General features: G+C 30.8%; 1 protein-coding gene across 1 annotated transcript; it reads left to right on the top strand.

Moving 5' to 3' along the window:
• Positions 1-1,355: 1,355 nt before the first annotated feature.
• Positions 1,356-7,581, top strand: LOC123884463 (TMV resistance protein N-like). Its single transcript, XM_045933557.1, has 4 exons — positions 1,356-2,274; positions 3,559-4,657; positions 4,767-5,054; positions 5,853-7,581. Exons 1-4 carry the CDS (start codon positions 1,784-1,786, stop codon positions 7,410-7,412), a joined length of 3,438 nt encoding a protein of 1,145 aa, XP_045789513.1. The 5' UTR covers positions 1,356-1,783; the 3' UTR covers positions 7,413-7,581.
• Positions 7,582-14,631: the final 7,050 nt, after the last annotated feature.

The following is a 14,631-nucleotide window of genomic DNA, read 5'->3' as shown; positions in this document are numbered from 1 at the left end:
CGTAACTAAAAGTGACATAGACCATGGCTAAAATATTTAATCACGTAAATTTTTGTAGTGGCTAATACCGACGTTGCTAAATTTAGCCACGGCTAAACTTGGTGTTTGCCATGGCAAAATAAAGTGTGGTAACATTTTTAGAACCACGGTTATTGGAAAATTAACCACGGTTATACCGTGACAAACAGTGGTTGGGAAATTTTAAAAAACAATTTGGCTACGGTTTTTAGCGTGGCTAAACAACACCTTAAACTTTGCAATTGTTTCAACCGTGACAAACATTGTTTTTTATTTATAAAAAAAAGCTGTTATTCTTTCGTGGTTTTTGCTTGGTATTCCTTTTCTTACACTATTCAATTGAGCAAATGAAAAACAATATATACTTAAATAAGTAACTATGGCTCATTCTAACTTAACTTGAATGAAAAACTATATAATTGAACTTATAATATATATTATAGAGTTGAACATGCCTATATATCTAATCTAATATACCTTAAACACAATTTAAACTATAAGAGTATACCTTGTGCGATTAAGGTCAAAGAGTTTAGTGATGGTGCTGACAACAAAAGTTAAGTCAGTAATCAAGAAATGCCTAGTTGATGCTAAACATAAGCTACTACATAATGGATGCGCATGATCGTTTCAATTTCGTTGGCAAGACTTTAGCACCAAATTAAGAACATTTTCTTTCTTTTATATAATGATATATCAAAGTGTCAAATAGCTGATTATCCCAAAAGGTTAAGTTCTTAGGATAGAGTCACATCAATGATTTTATATTATTTCCAACACGCCCCTCACGCAAGAGCCCACTTTTTAATTGGAATGTGAGGGGAGCGGGAATCGAACTCTAGACCACTTAGTCATAGAAACTCTGATACTATGTAAAATAATCGATTATCCCAAAAGGTTAAGCTGTTAGGATAAAGTCACATCAATGATTTTATATTATTTCTAAAAAAGAAAAAGAAAAAAAAAAAAAAGCATATTATGTCTCCTCCTAATGTATCCCAACTCACTTTATTAGTTTATTCTTTTTACTCCTCATCTTTGACTTTTGAAAACTAGTTTTGTACATGTTGCAGCCGGCTAGATGATGTCAATACTTTTGCATCAAATAAATAAATAAATTGATTAGGTAATATAATTGGTATGTGATTGGGTCAGTTGTGTTAATAAAATATTTGTACACATTAGACATTAATTAATTAATTTGTGGATGAAGTCTAGCCATGTAAAGTCTTTTTAAAATTTTTCTTTTGGATCACTATAGATGCGGTGGTAATTAATCACCATTCGAAAAATATTCAGCCATCATATATACACACCGGCCGATTTATGCACTATTTGACTTTTTAAATATATTTTTGGCTGTCTCAAACCACGCACAAAGTTGCTAATATATTTTTTTGGGTGTCTAAATGTACATGCATAAAGTTGCTAATGAAGTGCTATCACAGAAAAAGTTGTTAGGGTAGGTTGAGGTTGCCCCGTGTACAAGTTACTAAGATATAGAAAGAGTCCACGGCAACCAATCGTTAGTTGATTCAGTGGTGATTGGCGCTGAACAGATAGGGAGGACCACGATTCGATCCCCGCAACTGTGATCGGAAGGGGGCTGAAACCACTTGATACCATAATTAACCTCCGAACCAGATTAAACTGGTGGTGAAAAACCAAAAAAAAAAAAAAAAAGAAAGAGTCCACACGGCTTAATAAAGAGACCAAGTTTTTATTTAAGAGGCTGCTACCTTAGGAGCGAGCAGCTTGGATTTGTATGGCTATGGCTTCTTCTTCAACTTCCTCTAATGCCTTTGATCTGAAAAAATATGATGTTTTCATCAGCTTTAGAGGCGATGACACTCGAGCTGGTTTCACAAGCCATCTTCATGCTGCCTTAAAGCGAAGCTATTTGGAGACTTACATAGACTACAGGATTGAAAAAGGAAACCAAGTTTGGGCAGAACTTGTGGAAGCAATCAAAGGTTCCACTCTATTTCTTGTTGTGTTCTCTGAAAACTATGCGTCTTCAACATGGTGTTTGAATGAACTCGTTGAAATAATGGAGTGCCACAAAAATGGACAAGTTGTTATTCCTGCGTTCTATCAAATTGACCCTTCACATGTTCGGAAGCAGACCGGAAGTTATGGCACTGCGATGGCAAAACACAATAAGCAAGGGAACAATGATGATAAGATGATGCAAATTTGGAAGAATGCTCTTTCTCAAGCTGCTAATTTATCGGGTTTTGATTCTACATCATACAGGTATTTAATGTGTTTTAAAATTTAAATAGTGAAGTGGTTAAAAATTCAATTCTTAAATCTTACATATGAAAAAAAATTGGTCGGAAAGAGAGAATCTATTTTGTGTCTCCCACAGATTTTCGGACGGAGATTAGTTATTTCTAAATACGGGAGTGGAAACTTCTTATTAACCAAAAACAAATATTTGTTAGTACCAAAGTTTTGGTACCATTATTTAAATTTTTTCTATAATATGCTGCATTATTTATAATCTCATTTTATCTCAATTTTTTTCTCTACAATAAATATTTAATGAAGTTTAAAGACAAAAATAAATTGTTTTAAAATGATCACTACTAGAAAAATGAAGTTTAGAGAGGGGAAGAATTTTGTCACTAATGTGTTAAAATTCCGTCACAAATTTTTAGTGACAGATTTAACGACGCAATCGTATCTAATTTGAGCATCACAAAATATTAGTGAGGGAATTGACAATTCATCACAAATTGCAATGGAGATAAATCATGGCAAATTAAATAAATCGCCACTAACAACTGACCAAAGATAAAACATTTATTTTCAAAATTCCCTTGCTAATTAGTGACGGATTTTAATTCCTCACTAATTTGTTACAAAATTCAAATTCAGTCCCTTGCTAAATTGTGACAGGTGTCAAATTCTCTCACTAATATTAATGCTAAGGGACCCTGTTTGATTTGAAATTGGTTATGAGACTGAACAAATTAGGTAGTAAGGGACAAGACAAAAACAAGAATTTTTGTCCCTCGCTGAACCACAGGACAATTTTTTGTCCACAGTACAACTATAAAAAATACAAAAATACTCATTTTATTTTCGAATATAAAAATATTATCGTTCTATCTCTCTCCGATACAGTTTTGTCCTGTCTTGTATTATCTTGTTTTGTCCTGTACTGTCCTGTCCAGTACTTGCTGTTTTACGAATCAAACGAACCCTAAGTGTTTTATTTCGGGACATATGGAATAATTAATGTTGCACGAGAAAGTAATTAATAGAAAATGATACCGTAGGCTTTATGACTATCGGGAATGGATTGTCTCCATGCCAGTGATCAATATTAGAGTAAAAAAACCTCGAAGCAAATCTTTTGACGTTTATAACAGAGCTGATTATACCAACTCTATTTCAATACAATTTGACTTGTTACTTTTTCACAATATTGTAATTTTAAGATTGAAATGATGAATTGGTGTTACCTTAGGTTTCCATTCACATGATATATATCTATCAATTGTTTTATATCCTTTTTTTTACATATGTTAGGACCGAATCTGACTTGATTGAAGACATTACTAAAGTTGTATTACAAAAGTTAAACCACAACTACACAAGTGAGCTTGCATGTAATTTCATATTGGATGATAACTATTGGAGCATTCAACCTTTAATAGAAAAAAATGATTCATCAAAAGTTCAAATAATTGGACTTTGGGGCATGGGGGGCATAGGCAAGACAACACTTGCTGCTGCTATTTTTCATAAAGTCTCTTTTCAGTATGAAGGCAGTTGCTTCTTAGACAATGTGAATGAAATTGCAAAAATTCATGGAATCAACTATACATGTAACAAACTTCTTTCCAAGTTACTAAGGGAAGATCTTCATATTGACACTTCTAAAGTAATACCACCCATAATCATTAGAAGACTCAAACGCATGAAATCTTTTATTGTATTAGATGATGTACATACTTTAGAGTTTCTACAAAACTTGATTGGAGTGGGATGTGGTTGGCTAGGAGCTGGTAGCACAGTCATTGTGACGACAAGGGATAAGCAGGTGCTGATAAGTGGAGGAATTCAAAAAATTCATGAAGTTAAGAAGATGAACTCCAGAAACTCTCTTCAACTTTTTAGCTTGAATGCTTTTGGCAAAACTTTACCTAAGGAGGGATTCGTGGAGCTCTCACATAGAGCAGTTGATTATGCTGACGGCAACCCTTTAGCACTGAAAGTATTAGGATCATTTCTTCGTTGCAAAAGTGAAATAGAATGGAAATGTGCACTAGCTAAACTGGAGGAAATTCCTAATGCAGAAATTGATAGGATATTGAGATGGAGTTATAATGAATTGGATGATAAAGAGAAAAATATATTTTTGGATATTGCATGCTTTTTCAAAGGACATGAGAGGGAAAAGATAACAAAAACATTAAATGAGTGTGGTTTTTTTGCAGATATAGGGATAAGACTTCTTTTAGACAAAGCTCTTATAAGACTTGACTTCAGAAATTGCATACAAATGCATGACTTAATACAAGAAATGGGAAAACAAATTGTTCGTGAAGAATGTCTTAAAAATCCCGGACAACGCAGTAGATTATTTGATCCCAAGGAGGTTTGTGGCGTGTTGAAAAATAATAGAGTAAGCGATAATACAATCACTTAGCTTGTCTTCCTAACATGTGTGTTCTCTACATAAAATGCAATTTATTACAAAAATACTAACAAGGAATGTTTCTTTTCTTCTTCAGGGAACTGAGATTGTTGAAGCCATATTTTTAGTTGCTAATCAATGTACAAATATAAATTTAAGTCCAAAAGCATTTGAAAAGATGGTAAATCTACGGTTACTTGCTATTCATGACCCAAAGGGATATGTAAGTCTTCCACATGGTCTCGACTTATTGCCAGAAAATTTGAGATATGTTTTGTGGGATGGATATCCATGGAAATCTCTTCCTCCAACCTTTCGTCCTGACATGCTTGTGGAGCTTTCCTTGAGAGAAAGCCATGTACAAAAACTTTGGAACGGAGTATTGGTATGCATATATTGTCCATGTTTTTATATTTATAATTTTGTTTAATAAAATTCCTTAACATTTCTTAATTTTCATAAATAACATCTTACTGTTGAATATTTTGGATCTACTTTAATTATTTATTTAAAATATAATTAAAAGTGTATAATATCAAATACAATTACTTGTCATGTTTAATATAAGGCTTAATGTGAACGGGCCGTGATGGGTTGGGCCGTTCTTTCTAGTCAGCCTATTGAGAGGTCCCTGCCTCCACTGATGAGTATATATTCTAGCCATCTCATTAATAGTATATAGTTGATACTAGGTATTTTACCCCACTAATAATTTTGTTTAGTAGTGCCAATTGCAAATACCGACCTTTGAATACACACACACATCCATATAAATAGTATATAGTTGATACTAGGTATTCCAAAAAGCATAGTAAATTTAATAGAAATAGACAAAGAAATTGTGAGTTCAATCATTTCTATGATTCTGTGCTAAACAGTGAGGTCCTCTATATATCGGAGCCCCTTCCTTCATTGAATCTTCATTCAATCAATGTTATTATGAACTTGATTATCAAAAAAAAAATGTTAGTATGAACTTGTACAGTTCACACTTATGGGCTCTATCCATGAAATATCTAGTAATAGGTCTTTTACAGATGTTTTAATTTATTTCCCCTTCATGGTCACATCTAACCTTAATTGGCCAATTTTAACTGTTGCCGAAAACTAAACTGAAATGTAAATTTTGTAGGATTTAAGAAAATGTACTAGCTTGTGTTGAACTAATTGTATATTGTTACAGAATTTGCCAAATTTAGAGATACTTGACCTTAGTCGCTCCAAACAGCTGATAGAATGTCCAAATGTGTCTGGTTTCCCGAATCTAAAAGAAGTAATAGTTGGTGATTGTGATAGCTTGCATGAAGTTGATTCATCAATTTTCCTTCTCCAAAAGCTTACAAGAATATTCATGGCTGGATGTACGTCACAAAAGAGCCTTTCGAGTACCACTTGCATCAATCTCCAAGAGTTCTCTGTCACATTTTCTTCCGTTGATAATTTGTTTCTGGCTTTATCAAAGTTTGGTGGGAATGAACTTCCATCATCAATATTGCAAACAAAAAATCTTAATTTGTTTATCTTTCCCATGATTGGATATCTTGTGAATCTTCCTGAAAACTTTGCTAAAAATATTTTCCTCATGAGTTCAGTGAATCGTGACAATGTCGACCCTTCCATCATCTTACATAAATTACTTTCTAGTCCTGCCTTCATGACTGTAACACACTTAAACTTGACCAATATTTCTCTCTTGTTTGAAATCCCAGACAATATCTTCTTACTATCATCATTAGAGACTTTAACACTAATTGGTCTGGCCATTAGAAGCTTGTCTGAAACCATCAAGTATCTTCCTCGACTCGCTGAGTTTGGTGTTTACGATTGTAAACTGCTTCAATCTATTCCGGCATTTTCACATTTCATTAAATCTTTAGTTGTCTGGAATTGTGAATCTCTTGAGAAACTGTCGAGTTCAATGGGTGAACCACATGAAAAAACAAATCCTGGTTTTACTATGCTCCTTAACTGCAATCAATTGGATCTACATTCATACAGAGCAGTTTTAAAAGATGCTCTTGGTGGAATTGATCTTAGAGCAAGACTAAGTTCACAATATGAAATCATGTATTTATTCAATGAATATTTTTTACCTGATATGCCTGGCAGAGAATTTTGGTTCCATTACCGTTCTACACAAGTTTCTTTCACTCTTGAGCTTCCTTCTAATTTATTTGGTTTTGCCTACTACTTGGTTATTTCCCAAGGCCGTGTGGAAAATGGCGCATATTTTCGATGTGAGTGCTATGTGGACGATAGTGTTACTATAACAAGTTTCACGAGAGTCAAAATCATAGAGCATCAATATTGGACTAATCTTGACAAATCAATTCACATGATGTCAGATCATTTAGTTTTATGGTATGATCCAGTAAGTTGCAAGCAGATAATGGATGAAATAAAAGCCATTAAGGATGTGAACAACAGTGGTTACAATCCAAAACTTACATTTAGATTCTTCATTGATCAAAGTGAAACTCTATATGATGAGGTATCGATAAAAGAGTGTGGATTTCGCTGGATATATCAAGAAAATATAGTTCCTCACACAATTTTTGAGTCCGATGATGAAGAAGAAGATATAATTCCTTACACAATTTTTGAGTCCAGTGATGAAGAAAAAGAAGAAGAAGAAATAGTTCCTCGCACAATTTTTGAGTCCCACGAAGAAAAAGAAGAAGAAGAAGAAACAATTCGTCCAAAAAAGAAATTATGTTGCAGGTTTTTTCATAAAAAAAAATAATCACTTTTTGTAAAAACAAAATAACCACTTTTAAAAGTTTTCATTTGACCAGCCAAGAGTTAGAACACACTTGCTTCCGAAATCGTGCTTGCTGGTTCTGTGGTTAATGTTTGTATGATAAATTCATTTTCAGATTATATATATTCGGTCAAATGTTGGTTATGTGTAATTCATATTCATGATCATAAAAAAAATCTCAATATCAGTTTTTCTCTGTTAAATATTGTGTCAATGTTTTTAGTCATAAAAGGTTTGTCGTCATGTAGATTCAATTTATGTTGCTCGTGAGAACTTACTTGACGACAGATTTTTTATGCCTTAAAAGTTAAAACATAGTGTAGGCTTAAATAATTGAGCGTAAACTTCATATTTTAATGATCAAAATTGTATTTTACTCTCAAATGATTGAGATATAATACAGAGTATGAAACTTATTCAAACGTAGTGTAGGACGTTGAAGATCAGTGTACCTGGAATGACAGCGGATCTACGGCTCTGGAATGACAGCGGATCTGAGAGAGTAAGAGAGTTGAGACGGTGTTTCTACCTCTCACTGATGAGTCCTTATGCGTGTTATGTTTTTCTGTGTGTCTAGCTTAATGGGATGGCTAGAATATATATACTCATCAGTGGAGGCAGGGACCTCTCAATAGGCTGACTAGAAAGAACGGCCCAACCCATCACGGCCCGTTCACATTAAGCCTTATATTAAACATGACAAGTAATTGTATTTGATATTATACACTTTTAATTATATTTTAAATAAATAATTAAAGTAAATCCAAAATATTCAACAATCTCCCACTTGGATTACTTTAATTAGTCTTTAAAATATAACATAAGAGTAGTGATAGAAGTATATCAAATATTAATAATAAAACTTGTCTTTAAAATAGTATAAGAAACATAAGATTTAAACAGTGCAGAAATTGAATCCGATAGGGCAAACAAAATCATACATGCTAAACCTTAAATTTCACATAGAATGGTAAATATGGATTAACATTATAACATTAAGAATTTGTAATCCAATAATGGTCCATGCATCTAAAATGCTACAACAAACTCCCACTAACCCAAAATATAGAAGACTTAATCAAATATATATAAGTCTGTCGTTAGTGGTTCTGCCAATGAGTTTTTTTTATTTTTAAAAAGTCATAGAATATCTACATAGGTCAAGTAATTACTAACTTATAGGGATAGCCTATTAAGAGAATAATTATTTTTAGTCAAAATCAATAAATGTTCTACAATGTTTGACATTCAATTAATCCAAATTTTAGCAAAAAATTGTCACTATGAAAATCCATAAAGAAATAGGAGACCGGAGAATCTCCAATTAGATTAACACAACCACTTAGTTTAAAAAATAAGATATGGATTAATGTGGCCACAAGAATGTCAATAATGAACAAATTATGATTATGCAATTCATAAGTACTTTGAGAACACAATATCATACTCGATAGGAGTATTGATATTATACGTAGTACTTACTATTTATGACCTTATAGAATGTGTAGTGTTGGTAAAAGAGAAGCACAATATATTTGCATGCTAAGAGATAATTGTGCATTTTCCAACAAATTGACTTAAGCATCTAATTATGATGTTTACCGAGATTAAAGAGTTGATATATATCTCAGTATAGTAGAATGAGACTGAAATTTAAAGTCTCTTAAGATATGCCATATTTTATTAAGCGCGCAAAAGTATATGACAAGAGTGAGATTATAACTTTAAGTTTTGTGTTTATATCATTGTGTACATATTTTCATTGATCTCACATATATGAACAAGAGTGAAATTTCTTATTTGAGCTCATAGTATATAACATTATGTACACACTCCCACTGATCCCACATATATAAACAAGAATGAGTGGAATTTTCTTTAGTTTTCATTAGTGATCATTAATATACAAATATTATGATATGTAATATTTAACAGTGGGATACTTATTTGCTAGTGCAAAATTTTCTATATATATGTGGTTATATAATTTTATTTTATTTCAATACTAGAGTGTCACAAACTCAACCACATTTTGCACATGAATATAGCAGAATTACTAACACAAGTGGTAACTCAATAATAATATAAAATCCAATATATACAAAACTTTTCAATGGCAGATTTTTATAAGTGTTGGATTTCACGGTTAACCACATATTCTGCATTTAGAATTAAAGAGATTGTTAATTTTCACTTAACAATTTATAATATAAATCTCCTTATAACAAATAAAATTCTCAAAAGAATTTTTGTATATAAAGTAGCTATCATATAAAGAGTATGATGATCATATATAAAAGGTTTATCATCATATGAGTGAGATTAAGTCTCTAGTGTTATAAAATAGGGTATGAGACTATATATATATTAAAAGTTTAATAACTCACTCATAAAACTCAAATGCTACAATTATAGACACACATTTGAGAAATAGTTTGGTTACACGCAGCGGAAATACACGAGACTTACATTTTATTATTATTGAGGGTATATGAGAAAATAGTCATTAACTTCCATAAGTGTTGAAAAATAACAATAGTTTGAAATATGTCAAATATAGTGAAAATAGAAAAAATTGAATATCTCAAATGTACACTTTAAAACCATTTAAAATAATGACATAAAATAAATAGAATTTTTGTTGATAGAGTTGTTAAGCATTTGAGATTTTGACATATTGCTTTTACAAAATGAGTTTACAAAAATATAGAATGATATGGAAGTATATAATAATTTATGAGAAAAGACTATAATTAATATCCTCAATATAAGTCTCTACAGTAGTTTTATGTCTAGAATTATGAAACAAATAAATATATTTGTTTCTTAGCTATAGTTAATTTGCATGTAGAAATTTCCTCACTTGACAAAGAATGGTTTTTAAAATGGTTAGATATTTTTCTTACACCAAGGAAAGGATGATCATGTTAAGCAATGTCATACCGATAGGGTATGTCCATTACGTCACACAATACATAGTGAGGATTCTCCCACTTGATAGAGAATGATAGTTGAATTAAAATTTTGAAAATATTTTAAATAAATATTCAACTATTTCTCTATCACATGAAGATCGTGTTGAGTGACGTCACACCGATAGGATTATGTCCGCCACTTAACAAAATCTAGGGATAGATGGCAATCCAATTTTTATTTTTATTTTTAAATAAAGTTTAAATAATTCATTGATTAAAATTAGGATAATATTGGATTGCAAAATTAAGATAGTAGCTACATGCGCTATAATATATTTAGTGAAATTTCTTACTTATTGTAATATCATTCAAGGGTATTAAGGATAGTAAGTAAGAACTATAGCATTTCAATGTACGGTTCTTATGTCACAACATTTTAATAGTGACAGAGTATTTGAAATATAAGTATATAAAATTAAAGTACATTGAGTAATAACGAATATTATATTAACAACAACACACCGATAGGGTATGATTGTTGTCAGTATACTTTGCATAATTGTATCCACGATAGGTGAGATTACAATTATACAAATCATTAATGTTTATGCTTAAAAGAATATGATAAAATAATATCATGCATAAACAATCTATTTAATTTTATTCAATATTAGTCATATTAAAATAATAGAAAGACATGCTTAAAAGTATTTTAAATTAGCACATCATAAATATGACTTTAGAATTTATATACGAAAGAGTATGATAACAAGAGTTATTAGTTAAAATAAAAGTGTGTAAAATAGCTTTGTATTTTATCCAGAATAGAACTCTTAGAATAAAGTTTTAAATACTCCCACTATAACTTAAATATAAATTGAAAATAGAGTATTATAGTAAGAAAACAATATATATACAATCATTATAGAGTTCTATTTAGAATTTTCTGGAAAAGAATTCCACTTTTATATTTATATAATTGCACAACAAGAGAAGAAGAAATAAATTCCTTCATATATGCAATAACAAGTAATGGGTCACAAGAGGTTAAAGAATTTGATAAAACTGTGACTAACCTCATAAAGTGTGACATTCATCCTTGTCTTTAGAGTCATTGGCTTTTGATGGTTTGGCGAGAATACCATTTGATAACATCATCTCAGAATATCCATGCATAAAGAATAAGCCATTAAAACATATATGAGACTCTAATTATAAATCAATGTGATTTATATAAATATTTCATTACAAGGATGATAATAGTTTTAAAATAGCCTCAATTTCAATAAACTTGTTTTGATGATATTTTACTTGATAAACAACAATGAGGCGTATAAATTTTTAATTCATACTTAGAATTTTAGCATAAAAAATGCAAGATTGCATCATTGAATAAAATAAAATTTATAGTTTAATACTAACTTGATCCAAATATTTAATTGCAACAAGACACTTAATTAACATAATTAGAAGGTTTATAATATTTGTCAGAAAATTAAGAACAAGTGTCTAAATTTATATTTGTCGCGAAAGAATTGTTCAACTTTAAATATTTGGATCTTTATGCTAAAATAATATCAATTGAAGAACTTAACAAATTGAGTAAATACACAATTGTCCATAATAGAATTCTCAAAATAATTTTATTTTAAATACTCCCAAAATAGTTTTAGATTTTAAATGGAGTTAATTGATGAGAAATAAAAGATTAGAGAGTTCTAAAATCTAAAATATTATGGACAATAGTTACATTATATATATATACAATTGCACATTTTACATTTTCTCAAAAGGAATATATAATATTTAGACAAATTTATCCTCATATGCAATTATATATAATATAAGTCACGAGGTTTTAAAAGTAATCAAATTACACTGACCTTTGAGAGTGTGACTTTTATCCTTGTAAGTAGAGTCATGACTTTAGCCAGATTCCATGAAGTCTTTTGCGACGTCATCTCAAGCGGTTCATAAAAATATTCAAAGAGAAAATCGTTATATCAAGTCATAAAACTCTATTTTAATAAATCAATATAAGGATGTTATAATTTAATTTGCCTTAAGAATTTACAAGTGGAAAATAATAAAGCAACATATAATTTAATAATAATGATAATTTTAAATTCAATAATATACATTTGGTGTCAATAATCTCCAAAATTTGAGCCTAAATAATTTACGATCATAACACTTCCATAGAAAATAAAATACATTAGTGTTACTACTATTTATAAAATTTTAGAAGACGGCTCAAATTAATCTTTGAGAATGTGTTATTCAATAGTATGCAATTCTCACATTTAAATAACACCAATATTATTATCATTATTTATTTATTTTGAAGATCATAAATCAAAATTACCATTTTGTTTCAAAATAACAGAGTATCAATTTGGATGATATGGAATAAATTAAAATAATTTAATGACACATTAATTTGATGCAGAGTGAATAATTTCTTTAAGTGTCATAAAAGGGTAAAGAAATTACCATATTAGTTTTGGACCAAAATATTTTTATATCAAGCATATAAAGACCCAAAATAATTAAAAAAAAATTGCAAATTTGGGTCAAAACTGGGTCAAAACAGCTTCTGCTGCGCGTCGCGCGTGTATCACACGCTCCTGGCGCGTTCTGGAACAACGCGCGTGTGATACACGCGCCTGGGTCTTTTTTTTTTTTTTTGTTCATCTTCTTCGCCCGGAAAGAAGGAAAACGGGTCGAACGACCCGCGATTTGACCCGGTTCTATCATGCGATATAGGCAACGAAAATCAAAAAATTTATATGTGTTTTGATCGTAAGATTACGCCCGGAAAAACCCCCATAATAATTTTCGTGAATCATCAAACAAATCAAAGAAATTCAGATCGATTAAAATTGGGGTTTTAAGCAATCGAAAGATTTTTAAAACGATTAATTTGATCGATTTGCTTGATGATTCCTCACAGAATAGGGTACGATATATATGAAGTTTAATACAATAACTGAATCGCATGGTGACGGCAAGAACAACATGAATCGCATGAATTGTGAATCGTATACAACACTTGAACGGCAGCAACAACAATTTCATGAACATATATGCATATATTTAATTTAATTGCTGAGAGAGAATTTCAATATATATATATATCAGTATCACTTTTCAATCGTTACGGCCAAAACCAATTTAATATATGAGCCACAACACAAAATAATAATCAAGATTCAAGACCCGTAATCAAATTTGAAATTATGCCAGAAGCACACGATTGAAAAGAAACAAACCGCATACATCAATTATGTTCATATAATTCATATATTCAATTTAACAATCACAAGGGTTCTAATCATTAGAATATTAATTAAATTAAATTAGGGTTCATGTGATTCAACAATAGCTATAATATGTATCTAAACTGGCTCTGATACCAATTGAAAGAATTTAAGTAAAATAAGCTTAGATCAATAGATACAAGTTATAGCATATTGTCATATCAGGGAATGTATGGAACAGTGTACCTGGAATGACAGCGGATCTACGGCTCTGGAATGACAGCGGATCTGAGAGAGTAAGAGAGTTGAGACGGTGTTTCTACCTCTCACTGATGAGTCCTTATGCGTGTTATGTTTTTCTGTGTGTCTAGCTTAATGGGATGGCTAGAATATATATACTCATCAGTGGAGGCAGGGACCTCTCAATAGGCTGACTAGAAAGAACGACCCAACCCATCACGGCCCGTTCACATTAAGTCTTATATTAAACATGACAAGTAATTGTATTTGATATTATACACTTTTAATTATATTTTAAATAAATAATTAAAGTAAATCCAAAATATTCAACATTGACAGCATATTTTAGAGCCTCCACTCATGTTGTATCTGAAACCAAATGTGTAGGAGAATTAGCAAAACGTACAAAAGATACAAATGGATTTACATCCTGAATGGAAAGCTTTAACAAACAAGAAAAATTGGTTATGCGGGGCATTTTAACAAACAAATAGTGTGCATCACATGAGGACTCAATATTACTCAAACATGATTTTAACTCAACATGATCAATTTCTTTATCAAACTGAGTTGGAGTTCCTGCTAATAACTCGATATTCCATTTCATGATTCATTTCACCATGTTCATCAAATTTACATAAAAGGGATAGTATAAAACTTTATACCAATATAAGATGCAATAAGATGCAATATGCGCGAAGACACTGAATCATTCTTACTAAATAATAATAATTATTTTCTGAATAAATCTTATATCTAAAAGAAAACGCTTGCAAAGTCAATGGT

The sequence above is a fragment of the Trifolium pratense genome, linkage group LG5, assembly GCF_020283565.1.
Source record: "Trifolium pratense cultivar HEN17-A07 linkage group LG5, ARS_RC_1.1, whole genome shotgun sequence".
Taxonomy (NCBI): Eukaryota; Viridiplantae; Streptophyta; class Magnoliopsida; order Fabales; family Fabaceae; genus Trifolium; species Trifolium pratense.
This window is presented reverse-complemented; position numbering and strand designations above follow the sequence as displayed.

Coding starts and splice junctions, on each gene's coding strand:
- LOC123884463 (XM_045933557.1), top strand. CDS start 1,784: ATGGCTATGGCTTCTTCTTCAACTTCCTCTAATGCCTTTGATCTGAAA. Junction 4,658..4,766: donor GCGTGTTGAAAAATAATAGA/GTAAGCGATAAT, acceptor TTTCTTCTTCAG/GGAACTGAGATTGTTGAAGC. Junction 5,055..5,852: donor AACTTTGGAACGGAGTATTG/GTATGCATATAT, acceptor ATATTGTTACAG/AATTTGCCAAATTTAGAGAT.